Source organism: Heliangelus exortis, chromosome 7 (genome assembly GCF_036169615.1).
Source record: "Heliangelus exortis chromosome 7, bHelExo1.hap1, whole genome shotgun sequence".
Lineage (NCBI taxonomy): Eukaryota > Metazoa > Chordata > Aves > Apodiformes > Trochilidae > Heliangelus > Heliangelus exortis.
Window position 1 is genome coordinate 7,080,068 of NC_092428.1, and position 26,563 is coordinate 7,106,630.

The 26,563-nt window shown below is 58.6% G+C and overlaps 1 protein-coding gene across 5 annotated transcripts; it reads right to left on the reverse strand.

Moving 5' to 3' along the window:
* Positions 1-26,563, reverse strand: LDB1 (LIM domain binding 1). 5 transcript variants are annotated; one of them, XM_071748494.1, is made up of 11 exons: positions 26,286-26,563; positions 6,456-6,558; positions 5,871-5,915; positions 5,571-5,646; positions 5,173-5,275; positions 4,795-4,967; positions 4,351-4,473; positions 4,147-4,230; positions 3,715-3,838; positions 3,158-3,300; positions 1-2,794 (listed from the first exon to the last, which is right to left on the reverse strand). In XM_071748494.1, exons 1-11 carry the CDS (start codon positions 26,308-26,310, stop codon positions 2,564-2,566), a joined length of 1,230 nt encoding a protein of 409 aa, XP_071604595.1. In that variant the 5' UTR covers positions 26,311-26,563; the 3' UTR covers positions 1-2,563. The 5 variants fall into 5 exon arrangements, with proteins under 5 accessions (XP_071604595.1, XP_071604594.1, XP_071604593.1 ...); XM_071748493.1 differs by having other exon boundaries at positions 3,152-3,300; positions 26,286-26,562; XM_071748492.1 differs by lacking the exon at positions 26,286-26,563 and adding an exon at positions 24,440-24,655.

Below are 26,563 nucleotides of genomic sequence, written 5' to 3' on the forward strand. Positions count from 1 at the left end.
AAACCGAAAAGTCATTTTATTGGTACCATACATGACTCATAAATGGCACAAACTATGGGGGGAGGAAGAAGAAAAAAAACAAAAACAAAAAACCAAACCAAAACCAAAAAAACCCCCAAACAAACAAACAAACAAACAAAAAAAAAAAACAAAAAAAAAAAAAACCAAAAACCAAACCAAAACAAAAAAACCCCAAACAAAAATAAAACCAAACAAAAAACCCCAAAAAAACCCCAAAAAGGCATTACAGTGTGCCTGGCAGGGGGGCACCAGGGGCTCTGCACTCTCCACAGGAGCCCAGCAGCACAGTGGCAAGAATCGTACCTTAATTGTGAAGCAGAGCCCCTGGCCCCACCACACTGGGCTCCCACCCTGGGAGCCTACAGCCCATCCTGCAAAGGGGCCTTGGGGACTCCCCATGCCTATGGCTGGGGGTCCACCAGGCTGAGTCCTCTGCATCCAGGCTGCCCATGGAGGGGCCCAGGAGCTAGCACAGGCATCTCTCTGGGCATTTTGGGCTTGAGATCAGGCCTGGGCTGAGCCAAACGGGCTCTGTTCCCCTGCCCAACCCCAGGGACAGCAGAAGGAAGGACACAGGGTGTCCCACCACCCCTGGTTGGCCACCCACCCCCTGCAGTCTCAGACACAATTGGGTGAGATACAGGGTGCAGGCAACACCCGCTGTGTGGGGGTCAGCCCCCCAGGGACACCAGCCAGCCCCACAGGACAGTGGAACACATGCTGTGTGATTCCCAGGGGGGAGCTGGGAGGGGGGCAGGTGTGTCTCACATAGGGAGTGGGGTGCACACCCCCTCTCCCCCAAATTGCAGGGCTGCTCTGCCCGCCCCAGGCTCCCTTACACACACACACACACACACACACACACACACACACACACACACACACACACAAAACTCACACACGCACTCTTGCACACATACACATCCCTACACCAGGGCAGTCCCCCCACCCTGGGCCACCCCCACAGCACCACTTGCTGCAACTCCATGGTCAGGGTGATGTTGGGGGTACCCACAGACAGCCCTAACCCTCAACTCCCCCAAATCTCCCCTCTGAGGCTGCTGGGGTGAGCTGGTGAGCACAAACGCCCTCCCCTGGCACCTCCCATCTTCTCCTTGGAAGAAGCCTTGGAAGGGAATTTTTTTTTTCTTTTTTTTTCTTTTTTTTTAAACCAAAAAACCCCCAAAAATTATTCTTTTTCTTGTTTCCCCTAACATCAATGGAGGCACCTGCTCTAGTGATAACACATTGAAAGAACAGTATCGTACACACTGTCTACAGCGCGGAAATGTACAAGCACGAGGTACACAAACCCGAGGGGGAGGGAGCAGGGACAACAGCACACAAGATTTACATTGAGGAGGGAGTAGGGGGGCTGCTCCCCCCAGCCCCTGGAGGGATTAGAAAGGAAGTCTGCAAAGTCTCTCCTTGGTTTGAAGCTCTCCGAACTGGATATAAAATGAGACTCCCAAGAGAAGAAGCCTGTACAAAAGTCAGGACAGGGTGAGAGGGCTCAGGGCAGGGAGGGGAGGACCGATGAAGGGGCTGGGAAGGGCTTTTCCCAATTTTTTTTTTTCCTTTCTTTTTTTTTTAAACTTACAATTTTAATAATATTATTTTTTTCCTTAAAAAAAGACAAAAGTAGGAGGTACCAGGAGCCAGGGGTTGCAAAGGGGCCCCAGGCAGACTCACGCAAGGCAGGGGTAAAAGCAGGGGCTGCGGGCAGAGAGCAAGGGCACCGGCTGCTCTAGCAGAGCCATGGGTCCTCTGTGCACCCCCTCAGCCCCCCCAAGTCCCTCTACACGCTTCCTATATACAGAGTCCCCCCATGGCCCTGCTGTGCTCTTGCCCCCAGGGAGCAAGGGGAAGGGGAGGGTGCAGGGGAGTGGAGAAACATGACAGGGCCCAATCCTCAACACCACCCCAGCGCAGCAGGATCTGACCCCAGCCAGAGAAGGCTCTGTGGCAGAGCCAGCAGCACAGGGAAGGCTTTCCATCACTGCTCCCCTCTCCTGCCCCAGACCCAGGTTGGGCTGGGAATGTGCAACCCTGCTGCAGGTGACAGCCCAGAAAACCCCAGCCATAGGACCCAGGGAGGAAGAGGGTCTCTGGGCTGTGCCAGACTCCCAACACACAGAATCTACACACCACCAGCTTCCTGCTAGCGCCAGCCGCTGCCAGCACCTCCCTCCTCATTCCCCTGCTCAGCAGGCAGTGAGCGGCTGGGCACATTGGGGCAGGGATGAAAAGTTCTCCAGGGAAGAAGCAGGGAGGAAGAGAGAGAAGGGGGAATAATGATGCCACAGCCCTGGAAACCCACCCCTGCCCTGGGGTCCTGTGGGGAGGCAGGCGTGGGGGGAGCGGGGAGGCGGTGGGGGGCGAGGGCTGGGGCTGCCCGCCTGGCATATGCCCCGGGCCGTGCATCTGGCTGGCCATGTGGCACCGATCCAGCCCCGGTACCTCGCCACTTCCCAGTCACTCTCCGTTGCAAATGTACAGGTAGATTGGTTGGGACTGAGTCCACGGGGTGGCAGGGGGGCCGTTACTGTGACGCCTGCGACGTGGGGTTCTCTGACTTGCTCTCCTGGCTGGAGGGTGGTTTGCTGTTCCAGGGGCTGTTGGCCCCCAGCGCCGGCGAGTTGTTGAAGCTGTCCTCGTCGTCAATGCCATTGGCGGCGTCAAATTGTGTGTTCTCCAGCCGGGTGATGAGCCGCTCGTCCTCGTCCCCAAACTCCCCCCCCATCAATGTGGGCTCACCTACCACCATCACATCCTGAAAGGGGAGACGGTCCCGAAACATAATCGAGGTGGGGGGAGCCCGGGCCGCCAGATCCACCCCCAACACCGCAGCCCCTCTCCACAGCTGCAGGACCACCTCCTCATCTACATCTCAGGACCCAAGGCTCAGGCATCATCTGGGGCAGCACATCCTCACCCCCTTGGCAGTGGAGCCAAGCAGCTCTGGGAAGGCAGCTGGGACACCTCCCACCGCCTCCCCATCATCCGGAAAGACCCAGAAGGAGCTGGGACAGACCCCAGAGGTCTGCCCCTACCCACTCTTGGGGGCTGAGGCAGGGAGCCCTCCCCTCCACCCCGGGGGAGGAAGAGAGAATGGAAACGGGATGCTTACAGGTACCTGACTGGACAGGGCAAAGGTGCTGGCTGGGCTCTTCTTCTTGCTGTTGCTGTTGTTGGTGTTTCCTCCACCAGAGCTCATGGTGCTGCCCCCTGACATCTTCCTTTTCCGGCGCTTGCTGGGCTGCTGCCGCGCTGGCTCCGCTGGCAGAGAAGGAAGATGTGGTCAGCCCTGACAAGGAGCCGGTGCCCCCCAGCCCCTTCTCTGCAAGGACCACACCCCCAGGGGGAGCATTGCCACCCTCCCAGCCTCCATAGCTTCACTGTCTCCACAGAACAGAGGGCAGGAGAGGATGTAGGGAAGATTTCTTTCTCTGCTTTTCTTTCTAGGAGCAGCTGGCAGCCCCTGGGCAGGAAGCACTTGGCTGCCTGCAGCCCAACTCTGCCCCAGCAGCAAGGCAGACCAGCAGAAGCTGAAGCTGGCTGCCTAGCTAACTGCCCCCAGCCTCACAAGATGAGGCTAGGGATAGGCTCTGGGGCTGGAAGAAGACTCCTCCACTGAGAGCAGGGCCGGAGCAGACAGCCCACAGGCAGAAGAGCAGGCAGCACGAGACTCACCAGGCGGAGCGACCATCCGCTGCCACTTCTGGAAGAGGCAAGTCTTGAGGCAGTCCCGGGGACTGAGGCTATAGGTCTTGTGCCGTGACATGAGCTCCTGCATTGGTTCTAGGATTACACAGAGCTGCAGGAAGTAGACAGACATGGGGTTACACCATGATGCTCCAGGCATCAGCAAAAGCCCCTCTGTTGGGCAGCCAATTGTGCTGCATTGACCAAAGTTGTGCTGGGAGCCTGTGGGCTCTGGCAGAACCTCTGAGCCCCAGCTCCCAGCAGCCCATCTGCAAAATTCCTCCTGCAAAACCTGCCGTGCTGCCTACTGGCACCCCAAGGCAGCCAGGTGTGTCAGGCAGCTGAGAGGACAAGACATGCCCACCCGAGGTTCCCCACCCTGGGATCAGAGCTGCATCCCCCTGTTCCTCGCATGCTTACTCGGAGGTAGTTGAGTGTGGAGTTAGAAAGCCCACAGCGGGTGATGTTCTTGGATAACTGGTCCAGCATCTGTGGGTCCTGTGCCTAGGAGTGAGAGGGACAGATGTCTCAGACACATCCAGGCTGGTAACGGTCTGCAGCAGGGAGAGGAGATCAGCAGCCCTGTCACTCATACCCTGAGGGAGTTTCCAGGGCAGTACTCACATGCATGGCAAGGATGCTGCGGGGGATGAGCTCTCGATGCTGGCGGATGCTGAAATGCCACGTCTTTATCCTCATCATGTCGTCGAACATGAACTCCAGGTACAGCCGCCCCTCCACACAAACCTGGGCAGGGCACAGGGTCAGGCACAGGCTGCTGTCCCCTTCCCTCAGCCCAGACCCCTGAGAACCCACTGCTGCATGCTAGGACACCCTCCAGGTTTGCTCCTGCCTGCCATAGGACTTGGCACAAGCCAAACCCACAGCAACCAGGGCATCTCTGCAACAAGGGGATGCTGCAAGGCTGACTGAGGTATGTGGAGTTACAGCATGGCACCCAACAAGCCACGGAAATCAATGTCCCTTGACACAAAGGACCACAGCTGTTTTGAGTACATGCTGCACCAAGACAAGAGGGGCAGGAGAAGCTGCAGATGCTGCCAGTACCTGGGTGAACATGGGCTTGCCATGCTGGGTGACCATGGTGCACTGGTCGCAGTCCAGCGAGACAAAGTTGTTGTGGAAAGACTCCTTGGGATGCTTGAGCACGTAATAGAGCTCTGTGGCCCCCCCTTCAAAGATGCTGCGGAAGTAACGAGGAATCAGTGTCCGGCCGATTGCTGCAGTGGGAGAAAGAGGAAGAAAATGTCAGTAAACCTGGTTCACTCAGACGTGCCCTGGGGCTGCACAGGAAGGAGGCCCCTCAGTTCCTGCCAGCTGGAGGCAGCTGAGCCCTGACACCCTGCCTGCATCCCCCAGCACAGCACAACCACTGCATGTCCTGCTGGAGATGCAGTGCCCTGGGGAAGGAGGGCTACTACTCACTGTATCTCTTTGGTCCATCCTCCAAGCAGAAAGTGATTGTTAACATGGCATCATCCTCGAAGAACTCCGTAGTGAAGGCATCCCACCACAGATTGTCACATTCCTGGGAACACCAGAGAGATGCCAAGTTACAGGGAGGAGAGAGAGACAGACAGACAGCTGCTGGGGGGCTGGGCTCTCAGCTGAGTGCTGACAGGAATGATGAGCCCTGTTTCAAGGCTATGTGAGGGACAAGGTGCACAGGGACCTGCACAGCAGGGAAGGAACCCGCTGCCAAGGGGATTCCTCCTTGAGTCAAGGTAGCTTGCAAGTGCAGGAAGTGCAGAGGACCCCATCCCCAAAACACACACTTAGGAGTCCCCCTGCCCCAGCCATGCCCTCCTCCCACAGCTTCCCACCTCTGTCCAGTTCTGCAGCCGCTTGTTGAGCTCAAATATCCTGTAGTCTGTCTGGTTCCCGTATGGCGTGTGCCTCCTGCCCAGAGAGCAGAACAAGCAGTCAGAGAGGGAGGAGCATCAGGTGAGGAGGAGTCCCAGTCCTGCAGCTGGGGATGCACAGCCCCTCCAGAGCTGGGCAGAGTCCGAGCAACCCCCCCCAGAAACCCCTGTGGCCAGCAGAGTGCCAGCCCTGCCAAGACATCCCCACCAAGGGTACAAGTCCCCCTCCTAGTAGGTTCCCCATCAGCTCCCCGTTCTTACCCAATTCCAGGCTCCAGGTACGTTGGTGGATACATGGGAGTAGGTCTGGGGGTGGAAAGAAATGCAGGCAGATCAGTGCTGGAGGAGGTCTACCTCCCTGCTCACCTCTAGCAACAGGAGGTCAGGATCACTGCTCATATACGCATGGTACGGGCTGCAGCCTGGCTGCCAATGCCCCATGTCCCCTTGGGGCGACCTGCACCCCTAAAACTGGGCTCTACTTCATACCAGTGGCTGCTCTACCACAACCAGGAGACGGCCCACAGATCTCCAGAGATGTGCCAGGCAGGGACAGAGGTTGGAGAAGGGGCTTTTTTTGGCAGAAGCTGGGATTGCTTTCTGTTCTGGGTCATCCCAGGGGATGTAATCAGCTCAGGGACCCTGAAAGGTCTCCCTTCATCTGAAATATCACCCTTTCTCCACCCAGTCCCACTTGTGGTGGTGCTCTGATCCTCTCTCTCCCTTTACATTAATTCCACATGCTACCGTCTCTGTTTGCTGCTGAGGAGAAGGACAGAAAGACCCTAACGTGTGGACTACAGAGGACCCCCAACCTCACAGACCCCTTCCCAGGCCCCAGCTCACCCCACATCTCGATCCAGCATGGTGCCTGGGTGGAAGGGGGGAAAGGCGTTGCCGTTTGGGGGCTCCTTTGGCGAGTACAGCTTGAATGACTTAGAGGAACAGCCTGGAGAGAGAGAGAGGGGACATAGGTCAGTTGGGGGAGCCCCACAAGGAGAAAAACCTTGCTGCAAAGAGGAGGATGAAGGATGCAGGACCAGCCAAGTCCCCATCAGCACAGCTTTATCTCTCCTCTGCTCCCCCCAATATCCAGCCGGGCCCCTTCACCCTGTACACAGCTCCAGGCCTTCCCTGTACAGGATGGGGCCCGCAGGGTCACACTGAGCTCTCAGGATCAGCAGCTGGAGGGGCTGGGCTCCACCCCAGGGATTTCCCACTGATGCCCAGAGTTTGTCAGGTCTCAGCTGGCCTCGCTTTACGGGTAGTGCCTGAGGGGGACATTCCAGCTGGTGAGCCAAGGTGGGGGGATGCTGGCTGGGGAGCTGGCTGCTTCCCCCAGCCCTCCATCCTACACCACTTCTAATCCGACCGACCTGACCTGGGAATCACAAGGGATCTTTTCGCTGACCTTTTTATCGCCATGGCGACGGGTGAATAATCGCTGGGAGGGACGGATGGTAGGTCCCCAGGCAGCCACCATCTGCTGCTCAAGCAGGCCAGAGGCGGCCACCAGGCTCCAGGTGGAGGGAGAGACCCCACACACCATCCCCTGGCCCCTGACTGAACCACCCCAACACCTCACTGTCCCTCACAGCACTGGGGTGAAGGACAAGGAGCCCACAGGGTGCAATGTGGAGTGCAACGGAGTGTGCAACATATGCAAGCCAGCACCCAGCTCCGAAAGCAACCTGGAGCCCACCGATGCCCGGGATCCAGGCACAGGGATGCCCACCAGATCCAGCCACCCCAACATAGCCAGGCCTGTCCAGACTCCTGAGGGAGACCAGCTGGGGGCTCCCACACTCGCTGGCCCCCTCCCAGTGCTGGGACAGGTTCCCAGGAGGAGCGGCTGCCAGCACCCCTCCCTGCGCCCCATGAGAGCCCCGGCGCGCCCCGCGGATGGCAGGACCCGGCACGCTGGTCCCAGGCGCTGCCGAGGCACGCAGCTCCCCCCAGAGAGCAGCCGGGCAGACGGGATGACCTGGATGGGGCGCAGCGGCGGGCGAGCTGCCAGGCAGTTCCGGATCCACCGGCTCAGCCAGCCCCGCTTCACACGGGCACGTCACCCCCCGCCATGCCGCAGGCGGGGGACACAAAGCCAGCCGTGCGGGACTGCTGCCACACCAGGGCCGAGGCGGGATCCCCATCGGCTCCCCGCAGCCCTGGGCTGGGTACTTCCCGACACCCACAAGCCACCAGGATTGCCACCCGGTGTTGCACAGAGCGAACCCAGCGGTGGAGGGAAGTGTCCGGAAGATGCTGAACACTGCCACATGGCCAGGCTGCTGGGAAGGATGCAGTCACCCAACTGCGACAGATGAAGGAGGGGAGCAAAAAGCACCACCAGGGTTAAGGAAAGCAGTGCTACGGGCACTGGGAACAGAGATGTGCAGCTTGCTGCAACCTGCTATAATTGGCCTAAGCCAAAACAGGAGCCTGAATGACCAGGGCTTCACCACTGCTGAGCTGCTCGGGATCCCCAGCCCACAGCCACAGGGATCACACACACAGCTGAGCAAGCAAGGGCTGGTCAAAAGTAGAGAGAGTTACTTCCCAAGTTAAATACAACTGGCAACAGGCAAAAATCTGCATTTCACTCCTCAAATCTTGTCTTCTTGGGGCCCCAGTGCACTTTCACCATGTTACCCTGCAGCAGCCAAGCCCAGCCTCTCCCACACAGGACACACCAGTCCCACAGGGCTAGAGCCAGCCTGGCTGCTCTGCCAGGGGCTTGCTGCTCCTGCTCCTCACTCCTGCCCACCTGCAGTGAGGATAAGTGGGCCATGGCACAATTTCTCATACAGCTGCTAACATCAGCCCCTTTCTCTTACCTAATGTTTTCATAATTTTTTTTTTTTAATGGGAAGGTCAGAGCTGGTACAAGGGAATTTTGCTTTCTGCTTTAATCCCTGTCAACTTGCACATAATGGAAATTATAATTACACTGAAATTTCGCTAGCAACACAACATTTCCATTTCCTCTGTGCTGCTGTTAAATGACAGATGCTGAGTGTGCTTCATGCACAGGAAACTTCCAAAAACGTGCATCTTTTCTTGAAAATGAAACAATTTGTTAAGCAGAGACAGCAGCGGCTGGAGATGGAAAGCTGAAGTGCTTGTTTCTAGTCAACATGATAAAATAGTCAGATGCAGGTCTCATCCTCCAATGCTTTGTTTTGATTCATCAGTGAGCAATGGAAGGAAAAAGCCCCCAGGGTTTCTTGCTGTCCTCAGTCCCCATCTCACTTCTTGGGGTGCAGGAGGGTCTCTTGGGGTGATGAGATCAGAGGGACACATCTCTCTGTCCACTCTGCTTCTCATGCTCTTCCCTAACTCTGCTCCTGGAGGTGGGACAACAGATGAGACAGCCTGCTGTTCCAACCCAAGCATCCATTTCCATGCTGGGCCTTCCCAAGCAGGTTAATACAGACACAACCTGATTTTGGAATTTCACTGAGTGACTTATCTCAGGATGTACAGGAGCAAAGAGGGGCCTGTTATGGGATCTCAGCAACTCTGATAACCTGACTAAGAAATATTTTTATGCAGCATAAATTGCTGGATTCAGTAGTTTTAAATGATGCTAAAAATGGCCATCCAAATTCCATGGTCACTGCGACAATCGCAGGACATGCATTACATGAAATAATGCAATTACTTTACAGTGACACCAATCGTTACCCACAAAAGGGTCACACATCTGGGAGATCCCTCCATCACTGTCTCTCCCCTTCACACTGCCCCAGCTCCCCACGAGCCCTGTCCTGTTGGGCACAGGTCAGTTGATCAGGTCAGTGATCCAGACCTGTAGCACGCGGCCCTTCCTGAGACAAGCCCAGCACTTGGCCTCAGCCCATGTTTTCCCATACCCCTGCTCTGAGCACAAAGGATCCAAGCAGGATCCGGGCAGGCTTGATGCAAGCAGGGATGCCATTTGGTGGCTGGATGTATGATGCTCCTGCAGACCCCAAGCCAATGGGAGAGATTCCCCGTGGCCACAACCAGGTGCTCACCCAGCACCATGAAAACATGCACGTGGCCAGCAAGAAACAAAATCAGGCTGACGCTGCAGCTGACAAGCTACCAGCCTGGGCAGGTCCCAGCAAACATCCCAGTGCCCATGGCCAGGCAGGCAGCCCCACAGCTCCTCCTTGGTGAAGAGGCATGGGAGAAGGGAACTCCGCAGAAGGATGCCCTGGCTCAGCACCCTGTGCAGAGGCCAGGTCCCTGGCCAGGGGCAGGATGGAGCTGGCTGGTGTTGCACAGAGCAGCCACAAGAGCTGGGGCAAAGAAGTAATTACAGGAAGGTGAGTGCCAGGGGAAGGGAAGGCAAGTGCTCTGCTATGATGGTGAGTCACATACAGCCTGGCACTGCCCAACCCTCTACCTGCCTTTTCTCTTTTTCCCTGCCTTTGAGCTGCCAGCCTCATGGGGAAAGCTCTTCTGGTGCGCTGCTGGGGTGGTTCGCTGGAGAAGGAACAGTTAAAACCTAATCCAGCCCCCAAAGCATCAGGTTCCTCAAGGAGCCAAGAGCATGGCAGGCACCTGAGTCAGGAGACAACAGGGACACTATGAGCTGAGACCAGCGCTGGCCAGGGAGCTACCTGTATGGGCAGGGGACACACAGAACCCTCCCTAGTGTCTACTGGGGAGAAAAAACACTGCCTAAGCTCCCCTCACTCCAACCAATGGCAAAGAGCTGCTATGGACAAAGGCAAAGCAGCACCAGTGTCTCGCTCCTACACTTTCAGCCACTGGCAGGAACCATCCCATAGAGGACCCATTCCCAGCTGGCCAGGCAGGCATTTTTTGTGCAATCAGCATTGATCAGCAACAAGGAGCTCCAGAGGCTAAAAAAAGAAAAAAACAACAACAACAACAACAAAAAAAAACCAACAAAAAAAACAAACAACAAAAAAAATTTTAAAAACAAACGAAGGAACAGGGCTTGTAAGAGGCTGGAGGGTTACAGCTCAGCAGAGGAGCATCCTGCTCCTCCCAGCAGCCGGGCTGGGAAGAAGGGCTTAGCCTTGGCTAAAGGCAGTCGCTGTCTCCCAGCATGCACCCTGCCTGCTGCTTCCTGCCTGCCTAACGAGGCTTCAAAGTGTAAATAGCGGCATTGTTTCGCAGGGCTGCCTCGCCGGGGTGTGGAAGCTGTGACAAGGAAAGGAAATCCATCTTCCCAGCCCAGCCCTGCCAGCAGGGCTGCTGGGAGGGTGCCCTCCAGAAGGGTGCTCTCCAGAGCCAGGTGCAAGGCAGCATCTCAAATAATTCGCAAGGATTTGCCAGGTGACAGTGTCTGCTGCTAAGGAAGCTGGCAGGGCTGGGGTCAAACACAGAGAAGTATCCAGAGCAACTGGGACTGGCAGAAGCACACAGAGCAGTCTCCACAAACCTGCTTTCACCTCTTCTTTCTCCTCTTTTTCAGAGCAGAGGGGATGCAGCGAGGCCAGTTGCAAACTCCAGTTTTGTTATTATACTGGTAGGACCCCAGGCAGCACACACTAAGGCATGGCCTGAGACATACATGGCAACAATCTCAATTTGCAGCACCCCCATTTGCTCTGGAAATGCAGAAATGACCCAGCTGAAGCTCCCAGGATGCCGAGCTGTCTGGGGATGCTCCTGGAGGAGACCATGGGATGATGCCACAAACACAGAAGCACCCAGAGATTGAACGTGGCCAGCATGTGGACCAGCCCTGACCCACACAGAGGCAAAACCTGCAGCACTGCCTGCCCTGCTGAGTGCAGGGATTACCCTCTTGCTTTTCTCAAGCCACACATCTGAGCCAGCCACAGAGATTATCTCGACCACGAGCTGCCTCACTGCCCACTCCACATGGCTGCACACGGTGTCCCCTGCATGCAAGGTGGCAGGGAGGGACGTGTGCCCCAGCTCCAGGTCACATCCTGCAACACTGGTACAAAAGCAGCACACAAAGAAGCCTGGACCAGTGAGTGTTCCTCTCTGAGTGGTCTGCAAACTCACCAGGATGGCCAGAGGAATAATCATTAGTTGTAGTTAATCATTACACAGCGACAAACCTAATGTAAATGGCAAGGCAGCATTATCCAAAAAGCTCTGGGTAAGGAGAACCCAGTCAGGGATGTGGATTTGGGGGATGAGGTTCAGAGCAGTCCTGCAGCCTCAGCTCTGCCAGAACCCAGGGTCTCCTAGGAAGGCACCCTGCAGAGCTGGGTACTCAGTGGGGATCCAGGGGACCTTGCTGCCCTGTGGAACCCCTGGGTCTAGCAGCAGCCTCCTCTTTCCCATTCAGGCTCTCAGATGATTCTGACATGTGGACAGGGATTTCTCCAGAAGGGAAAATGGGAGAAAAGCATGCCCTGACAATTGCAAAACAGCCTGAAAATTGAATCACGTCCAAGGCTGCAAGCCCCAGATGCAATCCCACAGATAACCCAGTTTCAGCTCCACTACTATCAACTTACCATGAGGCAGTCATTTCCTGCGACTCTCGGGGAAATATCCCACTGTCCCTAATTACTCCTTTCGGCTTGCTGTCTCAAAGATGATCCGTAATCAAACGCTGCCAGTTTCACCCTCAGGAATGCACCTTTTACGTTTACGGCCTCTTTCCCTCTCACCGAGACCCCTCCACCCCATGGCCCTGTCACCCTGTGGCGCTCCAGTGGTGGTTGGGCTCCTGTCCCTCCCACAGCACACACCAGGGCAGCATTGGCAAACAAACAAACAAAGAAGGTGGTGTGAGCTGGAAAAAACACCCTTGTCAGCATCTTGTGAAAAAAACCACCTGACAAACTAGGATTTTCATCTTCAAAGTTTTTTTAGGTTTTGCAGCAGCTAAGAAAAATTAACAGCCGCAGCAATAGCCCTGCAGAGGCTGCAGCCAGCATCTCTGCTCCTGGTCCCATCTCATTGCCTGCGACACGTGTGGAGGAGCAGAACTTCACAGCTCCAAACAGTGTTGTGCAGCCCTCCGAAGGGACAGGATCCACCTGGGAGAGCTGGAGGGCAGAGAAGTGGTGGCAAGAGGATGAGGTCCGTCCCTTGGGCTGCAGGGCGGATCCCTGAGCTGATACCCCAGGCCCCCAAGCGCTGCAGCTTCGGATTATGGGAGGCTGTCAGCCCCCACGTGGCGCATGGAGAGCCGCGATCCCGGGATGCAATGCTTCACATCGCTCCCACCGCTGCCAACGCCGCCGAGTGCTGCACGCTGGGACGCGTAGTCTCCAGAGACATCGGCCCCCGACAGCCGCCTCGCTCCATGTTGCATCCGAGCAAGAGCCCCGCAGCCCTGGCAGCCGGCCAGCCGCCCACTCCAGGGAATGGGGGAGAAAAAAAAGCTGGATAACTCCCACTGTGGGGATGTGGTGGGAGCTGGCGCCTTCCCGCTGCCCCCACCAGGGTGGTGAGCACCCAGGGGGCGAACCTCAATGCTGGGGTGCAGTGCTAGCCCCAAGGGCTGGATCACTTGCTGTCTCCTCCAGTGGGAGGGACAGTGCAAGAGTGGTGGGAACCTGCTCGCAGCAGCTTGCAAAGTAGCTCCATTGCCTATTCAAGCTGTCAGGGCAAGCCTCTGACCCCCATGCCTGGACTATTCTCTCTTAAGGACTCAGTTTAAGAGACGATGCAGGAAGCTGATGCCGAGCAAAGGGCCACTGGCAGCACGGGGGACAAAGCAAACGCTTGTGGCTGCTCGACAGCACATGCTGTCACCGGCATCAGGGCTTTGGACAACCAGTGCAGGATGGGGTCATAACCCCAGAAGCAAAGAGACAGGGTCCAGCCAAGCACACCTGCCTAGTGCTCCCAAGGTTCCAGCAACCCAGTTCCCAGCCCCAGCAGCACAACACTGTAGAAACTGTCAACACCACCAAGGCACAGCCCTAGGGAAACCTTCTCACCTGGGCATACCTGGTCGCAACACCAGTTTGCTCTAAACAACACCAACCGGTGTGACAGCAAACCTCATCATGGCAAGCACTACAACCCATGAACACACATGCTGCAAAGAACTGCAGGAGCACCCTGTCCCGGGGTTGCCTGGAGGTTTCCAAGGAGAGGGCTAGAAGTACTGCAGCTGCTCTGCCACAACACAGGACCTTGGGTTCATATTTTTTACAGACACCACAAGCTCACACCAGTGCAGAGCTGCAAGCGCAGGGAAAGGCTGGCGTGCTGGGAGAGATCACTTGTGGACAAGTGCTGCTGCTGCCCTGCCAGCCACCAGACAAGGAAGGGGCCCAGGGCTGGTCCACCTCACCCTCCACTCCTGCATCTCAAGGGACTGGGGAGGATAGAGGCTGTCAGCTCTCACCACTCTCCAAAAAGAAGCCAAAGGAAGCTTGAGGTCCCTAGCTCAGGGCACCTCTGCTTGCAAATGAACTTAAGTGGCTTCTCACTGGCTTCTTTCTATTTTACATAGACTGTAACCTGCTGTGGCCAAGGGGAAAAATCCCCCAACGAATGACACTAAAAACCCTGTATCACCAAACTCTCCAACATCAGCCTGTGCCCCCACTTGTAAAACAACTTTTCTTTCCCTTTCTGAAGCAACACAACTTGCATGTTATTCTGCTTGGCGCTTCTCTACTGTCTTGAAGGCAAGCTCAGATCACAGACCTGGGATTTCTATTAAATCAGGAGGTAGAAAACATAGTTGGTTCTCCTGCAAGCCACACAACTCTCCCACAGTAAGAACACTTTAAAACCTGAGGCTTTAAAGAAGGAATAAAGATCTCCACATTTGCCTGGACTGACAACAGAAGCAGTTAAGAGCCAGTACCTGACTAACATTGAAGGAGTTGCTACAAAATCGCCAAGACAAGGTGCTATCAAAAGCACAGGCAGAACAAGCTGGGAAGACCCTAGGAAGGGGTGTTTGCTCCCATGGCTGCCGCAAGCCAGCTCAGACCATCCTGGTGAGAAGGAAGCAGCTGGGGTGTTGCAATAGGGGGTAGGTGCCCCACTCCATGCCCCAGAAGGCGATTCTGCACAGGACCCCACAGCCTCCAAGCTTGTGTCTCACCACAGACCGGCTGCCACCACTCATTCAGGCTCCTGCTTCCACACCAGCCTTGGCTGAAGCCGGTGACTGCTTGCTCCCTGGGTTCCTGCCGTGCCAGAGCTGCAGCAAACGGGATCGGGAGCTGCCTGTGCCAAGGGAACCCTGGCAGTACTGCCCTGGGGTGCTTATCTTATCACCCATCCTGGGCAAGCAGGCTGGCAGGGACCGCTGGAAGTCAGAGCCCAGCCAGCCACCCCAGATCAGCGCAGCACGCTCCCCCTGTGGGGGCTTCAGGGGAACACCCCCATGGATAAGACACCACTCCACAGCACTAGCATGCATCTTGATTCCCAAACTGGAGCTCCAGCGCCAAGTTTCCCCAACCCCCAAGGTTGCTGCACCCACCCCAAGCCTGGCCCCCACTCCAGCTGCCCCAGGCCGAGCTGATGCTTTGTCAGCCAGGGAGGATGAGACCCCTGCAAATATAGCCCTCTGAGCCCAGACCCCCCAAATGGGGCAGCTCCTGTGAGAACATGCATGGCCCCACTGCATTTGCACCCCTTGGATCTTTCATTCCCTCCAAGGCACTCATGGGAGGCTGGTGGGACCCTCTGAGCTGTGGGCAAGGATAAAGTTGCAAGGGGAAGAGAGGGGAGGTGGGTGTGCAGCCCCCAGAGCTGGGCACCGGTCCCACAGCCCCTGTGACAGCAGGCACAGGGGGACCGGGAGGGCGTGGGGCAGCTGTCAGGGGGCTCGGGCAGGGGAAGGAGCCTGGGGAAGAACAAAGGGAGCTGTGGCTGGGATGGAGCAGGGCACAGTGGGGCATGGGGCTGCCGGCAGAACCCCAAAGGGCTGAGGGTGCCTTCTGAAAGACCTGGGGGATGGAGAGGGGAGCTGGGGTGACAGGCAGGGAGGAGGGAAACAGCCATGAGAGCTGGTGAAGAAGGAACAAGCCGGAGGTCCAGGAATGCACAGGGGAGCTGGGGCAGAGGAGAGGTACAGGGGAGCTGGGCAGGAAGATCAAAGCTGGGGGGACAAGCGGACGAGGGGGTGGGGTGTGCGGAAAAGGCAGGGGAAGGAAGCTGGGGGGCCAGAGATACACTGGTGAGTGAGGGGGAGGAGAGGGACCGGGGACCTGAGAAGGGATGGAGAGGGGAGCTGGGAACAGGGATGGAGCTGAGCAGGGGCAAAGGGGCGGGGGGATCCGAGGGGGCAGGAGGCCGGGGCCTGCCGCGGGGATCCCAGGCCACACGGGGGGGGCGGGCGGAGAGCGGCGGCGCGGTGCGGCCGCGCACAACTTCGCAGGCGCGGGGTCGGCGCGGGCGGGACCCCGGCCCTCCTCTGCTCCGCCGGAGCGGGGCCACCACCGTGGGGACTGGGGACGTGGGGAGAGGGGGGGGTAAACCGAGAGCGGGAAACTTCCACGGGGTATGTGGGGGTTGGCGCGGAGGGGGCTGGGGGGGGGGGGGGGCGGGGTGACTCACGGCGGCGGCGGGCGGGCGGGGGTCCGGCGGCAGCGCGGGCGGCGGGCGGGCGGGCGCTGGGCCGCCGCGGGGGCGGGGCGGGGCGGGCGGGGCGCGGGGCGGGGCGGGGGCGCTTCCTTTGTCTGCGCCGCGGCCGGGACCACAATGGCTGCGGCGGCGGCGGAGACCGCTCCCCCCCACACCGACACCCCCCCCCCCCCCCCCTCCCAACCCGGCCTCTCGCTGCCGTGGGTGCTCACATAGCTAAAGAAGGGGGTCCCCGGAGAGCTGCTCCTTCCCCCTCCCTCCCACCCAGCCCCGTACCGGCGCTCCCCGGGATGAAAGATGCGGGAGCCGGGTCCCGTTGAGGAACTCGGCACAGGACGGCCAAAGGTTTCCTCCCCCCCGCGAAAGTTCCAATAAAATTATACTTTTTCCCTAGTTTGGTTTGGGGTTTCTTTGAAGTTTTTCAGGATTTTTCTCTCTGGAACTTGTTTTCCCTTCCCCCAGATTCTGGTGAAGAAAAAAAACGCAACCGTTTTGTCAGGGAGTATTAAAAATAAAATGTGATGGTTTGCCACTGCCAGCAAACCCAAAGGGTCTCTTTTCCTTAACAAAACTCCAAGGTCTTCCAATTAGGAATTTTTACAAAAGTGCCTAGTTTCATTATAAAACAAATCTCCCTATGAACATTTCCATTACAAAGAATTCCAATTTTTTCCACCCCCCCTTGCCCCACACCTGTCCCTTTCAAGCTCCAGCTCTTCATTCTGGCAAATCACACCAGCAGACCAGTGCTTCCAACCCAGATGGAGAACCCGCAGCAGGGATACAAGCCATGACCCCAGAGCCCCATAGGGTGGGCTTATAAGGGCCATATAGGTTCCCCGCACAACCCCAACAGCCCCCAGCTCTGGGTGGGAGAGCTGGTCTCAGCAGTAGTGGCTGTCACAGGCACACACACCCGCGCTTTGGTGCATCCAGGCTTGCACATGCAGGATGGCGTGCACGCTGACGGGCTGGCATGCACTCGCACGTCTCTCCAAATACCTCCTGGCACACCCCCATCCGGGTGTTCACCCACGCCCAGGGCATGCACACCTTCCCACACCCCCTCGCTCACATGGATGGGCCCATGCCTTGTCCCCTCCCCGAAACAGCAGCCACAACAGGTCAGGTCCTGCCAAGCATGCTTGTACCCCCCAACAATGCACACAAAACCTCAGCCACAAGGTTTTGCAGGTGTTCCCTCCTCTATGCTTGTGAATCCCCAAAGCCCTGCACCAGAGGACAAGCCGGCAGTAGTATTGCCTGCTCCAGTTCCCTGCACCCCTTGGTCAAGCAAGGCTCCATCCCCACGCTGCTCCCGATCACTACATCATGCCTTATTTCCCCTTCCCCTTGCAGGCAAACCTGCAGTAAGCTGCACTTCACAGGGTCATGTGGATAAACAAGAGCAAAACTCTTTATAAAACCCAGATAAACCAAGATAAAAGCTCACTGTAAATCCCAAAATCTCAGTGAAACCCTGCTCTACAAAAGGCACATGCAGCTGGAGGCACCCATGTTGTGAGTGCTGCAGGGACTGTGCAGGGGGGATGCAGTGAGCACCCTGACACACGACCCCATGGCTGTCTGTCCCCCTGTCAGTCTGCATCTCTGTGGCACCAGGCGACACATAGCTGAGACTGGCTGTCACCCGCCGTCATTAGGCCAATAAACCACAACAGCCATCACACCAGTGACAGCTACAGCACAGCACAGCCCCCCTGGTCAAGATAGGCCACTAAATACAGCCCACCTGTTCCTTGCTCCCACTCCAGGGCTCAAGGATGCATGAGGCACAGCCAACCACCAGCGCTCACCACCATGCTGTTACTGCCAAATACTGCAAAACCCTGCAAAAAAGGGTGTTTTGCTCCTCTGACAGAACCTCCAAGCACTGGTGCCAAGGCTAGGGCAACCAGAGAGGAGGCCCCACTGCTCCCCAGGCTCCATGGCTAAGAGCATCCATGCCAAACATGCCCTGAGCAATTTATCCCGGGGCTCAGCAGCCCTCTGGGACTGCTCACGTGTCCCTGCTCGGCTCTGACGACAGTGCTGGACTGGTCCACGTGGCTGCAGCAGCCCCAGCTGTTTATGGTTATAGCTGAGTTAATAATTAAATAGATGCTGGATGGAGAGCAGAAGGGCTGGGATGCAGCTGGGAAGTGTGTGTGGTGGCAACAGCGGTGGGGGGAGCCCCTTCCTGGCGACGTGCTCATGGCTGCAGAGTGGGGGGAGCAGAGGGCAACTCCTGCTCCCCGTGTTTTTGTCATGGGACACTGCATCCCCTGCATCCCAGCCTCCACCCTCCTCTAGCAAGGGACCTACATCCACCTGGGCTCTCCAAAGCCCAGCTCTGCTCCAACACCCAGTGCTGGTTTCAGACAGCACACAGGGAGCAGGAGAGCATAGGGATGCATCCCAGGGAGGCAGATGGCCAGAATCTGATGGGGATTGTGGCAGCTGAGCAATGCCCAGGTCTCACTGACCCCTGTGGCCAGGGCTCAGTGTGCTCACAGAGAAGACATGAGGGATCCTAAGTGAGCAGGGCAACAGAGGTAAGGCATGCTCTGACCCCCAGATGGGGCCCCAGTAGGCACAGGCATAGGGCAGGGAGGCAGACACATGCTTATATTAAAAATAATAATAAAAATCTGCCAGCTCTGCAAATGGCATAGCCTGCACAGGGGGACAGACTGGCCTGATAGTTCTAAACCTCCTGGACTTGCCCAATACATGGCAAGACCAGGGCACACTGTGTCACACATGCAGATGCAGTCTGCAGCTGTGCAGCCTGTCATGCACCCCAGAGCCCCCCTTTCAGCAAGACAGCAGCAACCATCACCCCCCAAATCCTCCCACCTTTCAAACATAAACATGCACTGCTTCCCTGTTTCTCAAGCAGGGGCTTATCACCCCACTAAAGCAATACATGCCCAGACCAAGGGGAGATCTGAGGCAGGAGGGGCCCCCTTTTTTGGCTGGAGAAGGCATGGCTCCATCCCTCCCTGGGAGAGGCTTGGGGGAGGCTCGAAACTCAACAGTGAGTCACGCAGATCCTGGGGGCTCCTGGGATTAACCCTTCAAAACCAGAAGTTATTCCAGACACCCAGAAGCAGGAGGAACACACAGGGACTGGAGGAAAAGCTTGCCTGCCAGGGCAGGAAGTTACAGGGTCACATCTTGAGCATCCCAAAAGGGTCAGAGAAGATCTGAGTACTCAAGCAGGAAATGGCAGCAACCAAGTGTACGCATTTGCACCCATTCCCTTCAAAACAAGAGGAGGGGGGAAAGATTAGAAAAGGACGCAGGACCCCAAAGTGCATAGGGTCCATACAGGGTGTTCACCCTCACATCACACCTTGTTCCATCCAGCACAGTGGGTTGGCTGCAGAGCTGCCATGCTAGCTGCAGGCTCCAAGGAGAAGGTGCAGTCAGCAAGCAGGCTTTGGCAGGTCCTGCTGGCAAGGGGTTTCCCCGTGGCACTAGCACCAGAGAAATGCCCTGCAGTGTTCCTGTGCTGTCCTTGAGAAAAGGCAACGTGCGTCCTGCAAGAGCTCAGCCCCAGCAATGGCCACCCGCAGCAGCGAGCCCTGGCCCCTCTGGCAGCAGCCCGGGGCCAGCCTGCCAGAGCCGCAGGCTTTTAAGGCTCCTCCAGAGGCTCCAGGTGGATTCTCTCATGTTACAAGAACGGTTCATTTTACAGCCCTTTTCCTGGCTTGGGGCTGGTCCCTGCAGCCCAGCTGGGTCTGAGATCCCAAGGCAGGGAGAGGGTGATGTGCAGAATGGCTGCACAGATAGAGCACTCTGTGCCTCCTCTCTGTACCCCTAGCAAAGACCTCCATCCCCCAAGGGGCAGGCACTGCTGCTTTAGAGAAAAACAAAGGCACAGCCCTCAACAGCTCCAACGACTCTCACCCTAGTTGGGAGAGCACACTGGTCACTGGCCTGCTGCTTCCCTTCCCCTCTGCCTCCCAAGCAGGACCCCTGGACACCCCAACAGAGATTTGCAGGGTGGGAGCTGCCATCAAACCCCCACCCCACAAGGAGAAGCACTGGGCTGGTATGCACCCTGGTACCCACAAATCAACATGCTCTCACACATTGGAAGCTCTCTGGGAGGAGGCAGGGGACATCTCCCAGTGCCATGGCCACACCTGGTTGGCTCGAAGCAGGTAAGCCTCTGCCGGCAGAGCCCACCCCCCTGCCACTCCTCACACAGCACTCCAGAGTGGCTCTCTGAATATAGCAGCATCAAATAGCTCCATCAATAATGCATTGCTTCTGCTTCCTCTTGTTGCCGTGTTTTTGTTGCTAACATGCGTGTCCTTCCTGTTAGCGGCCACCGCCTCCTCCCCACCAACCAGGCCAAGCAGGGACACGGCCACCATGGAACAGGGATGGAGGTTCCCTGAGCTCCAGGTCCAGCACCTGCCAAGAAGCAGACATCCATTCTGGTCCAGCCTGCTTGGGGGCACCCCTGGGTTTCAGGGGGAACCTCACTGCTGGTCTGAGCCTCTGGCCACGCATGGGCTGGCAGCAGGCAGGACACCATGGCACATGGTGGCTACCCAGATTTGGCAGGGGCTGCCAAGCTCAGAGGAATGTGACAGCGTCTTCCCAGCTTCAGCTGGGAAATGCCTCACTGCAAGGATTTTTGGCAGCCTGGTGACCCCAGTGCCCTGGCAGCATCCCCACTCCTGACCCCAGCCCCGCTGCCCCACGCCGGGCTCCTCCAGCAGCTCCAGCACTACCGTCCCAGAGGGGAAAGAGCTCCGGCTGCCTTGCTCCTGCCTGCCGCTGCCCGCAGCTGCCCCAGGCTCACCCCGGGCCAGTCAGTGCAGGCAGGTGGGGGTGCCTGGGCCTGCCCCATGCCCGGCAGAGCTGCATGCCAGCCTGCTGCTGTCTGCTTCTGCCTCCCCGCCGGCAGGAGCTGGGGCGGCAGGAGACAAGGAGGGCAGGAGCTCTCACACACCACCCTGCAGGGCAAAGAGGGTGGGCAGCTGCCAGCAACCCCTGCCCAGAGCTCTGCACAACTCTGGCCTGAAGAGGATGTGTGTGGCACAGCAAAGGTTGGTGCAACCAGCTGCTGCAGAGTGGGGGGCTGCACAAACCATGGGGGGCTGACACCCTGCCAGCCCTGGCTCAACTCCGTCCCTGGCATGGTCAGTGTCCCTGACTGGCTCAGGAGGCAGCTCCACCTGGGCTGTGCTGCAGAAACCTGGCTGTGCTCCCAGTACCAGCCCCTCAGAGTGTAGGAAGGGGGCTGGGGCTGCTGCTCCTACAGAAAACAGGACCCTCCACAGCCCTCACACTGAGGGGCCATGCTGGGGGGAAGGCACTGTCACCCCTGGTGACACACCTGCCTGCTGATCCTGCAAAACCAGGGGCAAAGCATAAACCATGTAAAGAGGGTCTCAGGCCTCCCTGAAAAAGGGGCTGCAGAGGGGCGTGGGCAGCATGTTATCAGCTGCCCCACGGGCAGGGAGGGGCTGAGGCCAGGCAGGGGCTGGTGCCTGCAGCAGGGGAGATTACACCCCAGTCTAACGTTCACTCCCATCAGCAACCTGCCTGAGAGGGAAGGGTGATGGGGGGCTGATCTGACAGCTCTGCAGGGTCCTGTCTTTCCCAGCAGACACTGGCTGTCCAAGGAGGACACCCTGCATCTGTGCACAGCCCACACTCCTGCACCTCTGTGAGCACGCTGCAGAAAACCTCCCCAAACCCATCAGCATCACTCCTGCTGTGGCCATGGCATCCTGGCACAGAAGAGTTTCCAAGACAAGTATCAGGGGTCCTGGGCAGACAACTGCCATCACCCCTGCTCCAGGTGGGGCTCAGCGGCCCCACCAGCTCCCAGCACCCTCCCCCTCAGTCCCCCCCCAGGCACCGGCAGGAAACCACAGCCTCAGCCTGCAGCCAGGCCGATAACGGTCACCCAGCCCCATCCTGCCCGCACCCACCGCCCCGGGGAGGGGGCACCCAGCCCCGACACCCGCTGCTTCCCAGGCAGAGGGTAAAGCAGGGGTGCACCCACACTGCACACAACGGTGGCCCCACAGGACCCGTGTCACCCCATGTCACCCTGCTGTGCTGGCAGTGCAGTGCACTCCAGTACACGGGCAGCCATCGCACACGGGCACGCGTGCTCCCAGCAAGCAAGACAGCCCCACACCTCGTCTGTACAAGCAACACACATGTGGCTAAGGAATCTCGCAGCAGAAGGGGGAGGGTGGCAGGAATCAAGTGAGCTAAACATGCAGGGGACAGGCAGAGGGTGCTTGGGCGGGTGCTGTTCCTGCCCTGCCTGGGGGCATGTAGCCACCAGGCTAGTGCATTGCTGTCCACAAGCACTCCCGAGTGGCAAGGACACCTTCCTGCCCTGGGGGATTCATCCTGGTCGGCTGGCACCCACCCACTCCCCGGGGGAGCTGCTTTCACAGCAGCTTTGTGTTGAGCAGACAACACTATTTCTGGAGTAAACTCGGATCAAGGCACAGACACCCAGCAGTGAGCCGCTGGTACCACACTAACCCATCCATGTTTCTGCAGGCAAAGACAAGCAGGCAGCAGGGTGAGCTTGCACTGGCCCCAAGGAGCACTAACATGTCTCCATCCTCACACCAGTTACCCAAAACTCCTGAGAAACTGCCTCACCAAGCACCGGGTAGCCATGAACCCATCCTGCCTTCACCAGAGTACGCGAAGCAATATAGCACAAGTGGCATCTACCAGGCAGACACTTTGCTGCACAGGGAGAAAAGGCAAATGGCATCTTCCACCCAAGCATCGCCAGCAACAAGAGCAGCGCCTAGGCAAGAGCATGCGGCCATGCCAGATGAGGCCTTGGGAGCCCCACGCTCCGTCCCCCCCGGCACCCCAAGGTGCCAAGCATTGCTGGAGGGTGTTTCAGAGCTGGAGCCCAGGCACATGGGCTGCTGACCCCCCCACCACAGTGCTGAGCCCGCTCCCTGCCGTCCCTCTCCCAGCGCATCTGTCGCAGGAGGCACGTGGCACAGCTCGGCCTCGTGACGGTGGGGGACGCATGGCGCCAGCTCAGCAGAAGGGAGGGAAACATCATCAGGCTGTCCCCTGGCCAGGCACATTCATCCTGGGACCTGTAGTGTGTGGGTTGGTATGTCCTCCCTCCTGCTGAAGGGGTGGCACAGGCAGGTTCCCTGCAGGGCATCCCAGGGAAGATGCTGACCTCTGGAATGTCTCTTCTGTTCCATGAAGCCAGAGCCAGCCCTGTGGGGTGGGACCACAGCTGCACTTTGCTTTCCCCTACCCCCTCTGCACAAACACCATCAATGGAGGTGAAAAAATAATTATAATAATAATAATTAAAAAAGAAAGTGAGGCACAGGCTGGGAGAGCAGTGCCCCTGGGGGTTAGGACCCTGATGGTGTCTGGGTTCCAAGACCTGCCAGGTGTGAAGGGCTGAGTCGGGTGTGAAGGGCTGAGCTGAGCAGCCAGGCGGTCAGTCCTGATGCAAGAGGATGGCAGCACCAACATCAGCACCAGGGTGCTGCTGCCCCAGCCTCCTCCAGCTCCACAATGAGTCTGGTATGCTCCCCCTGCTCATACCTCCATTTCTGGACTGGGGGCCAAGTCTGTCCCCTCCTCAGCTGTCCACTGACCCCAGAAGCTGTCCACTGACGCCCAAAAGCTCCCCACCATCCTCAGGCACAAGGCCCATGGCAGTTCCCTGCTAGGCAGCTCCCCCAAGCCCCATACCTCTGGCAGATGGGGAAAGGAAAAGAGAAAACATCACCAGTGGGCTGCAAGAGCAGTTGCAGCGGGGCAGGATGTGTCCCTGGGGATGGCAGGGAGCATGTTACCCCCACAGGAGGGCACGATTTCTAATAGGGGTGGCCGAGACCCCCCAGCGGCAGCTCCCAGGCAGGAAACTCCTCCAAGTTAATGCAGCCCCTAAGAGCAGCCTGGGCAGAACGGCTCATTAAATGTTTCTGGCTGGCGGGAGGCCAGCGGCAGAGCTTGTTTTTTCTATATTCTGATAAACAGTCTGGGGAGGGAAAAAGGGAGGGGGACGCAGGCTCTGGATGTGCCATACAGCCCCGGCGGGGGAGCACTGGGGAGCACACACACCCGCATGTGCATGCATGTTGCACGCACCCGCGTGTCCTCCCCACCGTGAGTGAGCAGCAGCCGCCCCGGGCTGGGGGGGACACACGGTGACATGTGAAGCCACCCACAGGGATGCTGCCAGCCACGGGGTGACTTCACAGCCTCCCCACCACTGCACCGAGGGAGGACACGGCCACCCTGTCCCCCCAACCCCCTCCCCCCCGCCTCTTTGCGCCCACCAACATGGCGATGACATTCCCAGTGGCACGGGGCCAGCTCCCAGGGGGACGTGTCGGAGCTCCGTCGTTAGCTGCCTTCACCCCCGCCGAGGTGGGACCCCCGCCAAAGCTGGGTGTCGGTGGGGGAGGGTGTCGAGCCCCCCGGTGCGGGGTGCCTTGGCAGAGCGGGTGCTGTGGCTGCTCGGCCTGGCTCGCAGGGAGGTTCACGTGACTTTCTGCTTGAGGAAGCAGCGCTCTGGCAGCTTCCAGTGGGAGATGGAGGAGGAGGAGGAGGATGGGGGAAGGGGCCGCCTGCCTTCATGGAAACACGGCAGAGAAGCACAGGCAGCACAGGGTGGGGGGCTGCCAAGAAGGGGCAACCCTGCTGCCCAGGCCTGCACTGGGGATCCAGATTCAACCCCCTCAGGGGATGCACGGGGCCTGTGTGCTGTCACAGCGTCCCTCTGGCCCCAGCGCAGGGGTCCCTCAAGAAGTGCCACTGGAAAGCTGCCAAGGGAGCTGGGCCGAGGAGCATCCCTGATGTCCCCTCGCAGGGACCCCCCACACCAACAGCCCAGAGGAACAGAAGAACCTCATCCCCAAAACCCCCATGTGCCCCTGGACACAGATCCCTCCTCTTCCACTGAGACCCAGTGTCAGAGCAGATTCTGGTTGTCCTCTGGGATTCCTGCCTTGCCTCTGGCACGGCAACATTCTGCAGCCAGCAGCGGGCAATGCAGCCAGGCCAGCTGCCCCAAACCTGCTCCAGACACAGGGCATCCCAGCAAGCATCCTTGCAGAAACACCCTGCCAGATGTTGAGACCTCACTAACTTGTCACACCCCTTGGGATACACCAGCACTGCCTCAGCAGTGTGCAGGGGCTGGGATGGGGAAGAAGGTCCCCAGCAATCACCCCACAGCAGCTGTGGAGAGAGAGGGAACCAAGCATCCAAACCCAGCAGGTGTACAGACAAACCCTTCCAGAGCCCCTGTGCCCCACAGCCACATAGGAAGCAGGGCCACAAGAGAGAACTACTGCCCCAACCACGGGGGCTGCTTTGGAGTCACCCCACAAGCTTCTGCCCAGCAGCCCTTTGGAAGCCAGTGCCTGTGAGGTGCCAGTCATGGGACTGGCACCAGTGCCCATGCCATGGGGCACCAGCCCCTTAAGCAGACCTCAGCATCCATGCCATGGGGACCCCACTCCTCAACCAGATGCCAGCACCTATGCCGTGGTGTCCTAGTCCCATACCCGGACACCAGCACCCATGCTGTGGGATCCTAGATAGGCATCATGCACCCATGCTCAAGGAGCAGGCATACCACAGGAACCCCACCTCCATGGCTGGACCCAATAGTGATACCATGGGGCTGGATTCCCAATTTCTGCACCCTGCTGACCCATGATCCATAGCTAGACCCCAGCACCAATGCTGTGAGGACCCAGCCCCATAGCCAGCCCCCAGCACCAATACCACGGGGACCCCAGCCCCATAGGCAAGCTCGCAGCAGCTATGCCACAAGGACCCTGGCACCATAGCCATATCCCACACTACGGAGTCCCAGCCCCACAAGCACCCCTCAGCACCAATGCAATGTGGAACCAGCCCCATAACCAGACACCAGAACCAATGCCGTGGGGACCAAACCCCATAGGCAGATCCCAGGATCAATGCAATGAGGGTCCAGCCCCATAGACTCCAGTCCTCATGCTTTTGGGGGCCCAGCCCTATAATGAGACCCCGACGCCACCGCCGTGGGGACCCCAGCCCCATAGCTAGCCCCCAACTCCCATAACACCCCGGGGACCCCAGCCCCGCGGGCAGCCCCCCCCACCCCCGGTCCCCCGCCGCCGCGGCACTCACCAGGGCATGCACAGCCCACTGACATCTTCACATGCCTGGCGCGGCCGGGGGTCGCTGCGCGCTGCCCGGGCCGCTGGGGTCTCGCATGGGCGGCGCGCCGCGGGCTCCGGCGCGGGGGGCGGCGGGCAGCGCCGCGCGGGCAAGGGCAGGGGCGGGCGGTCGCGCCGAGGATCGGCGGCGGCAGCAGCGGGGGCGGGCGGGGCGGGGGCCGCGGCAACGGAGCGGGGGCGGCTGCGCCGGCGGCGGGCGCGCCTGTGCGCGTGCGCGGGACGACCCTC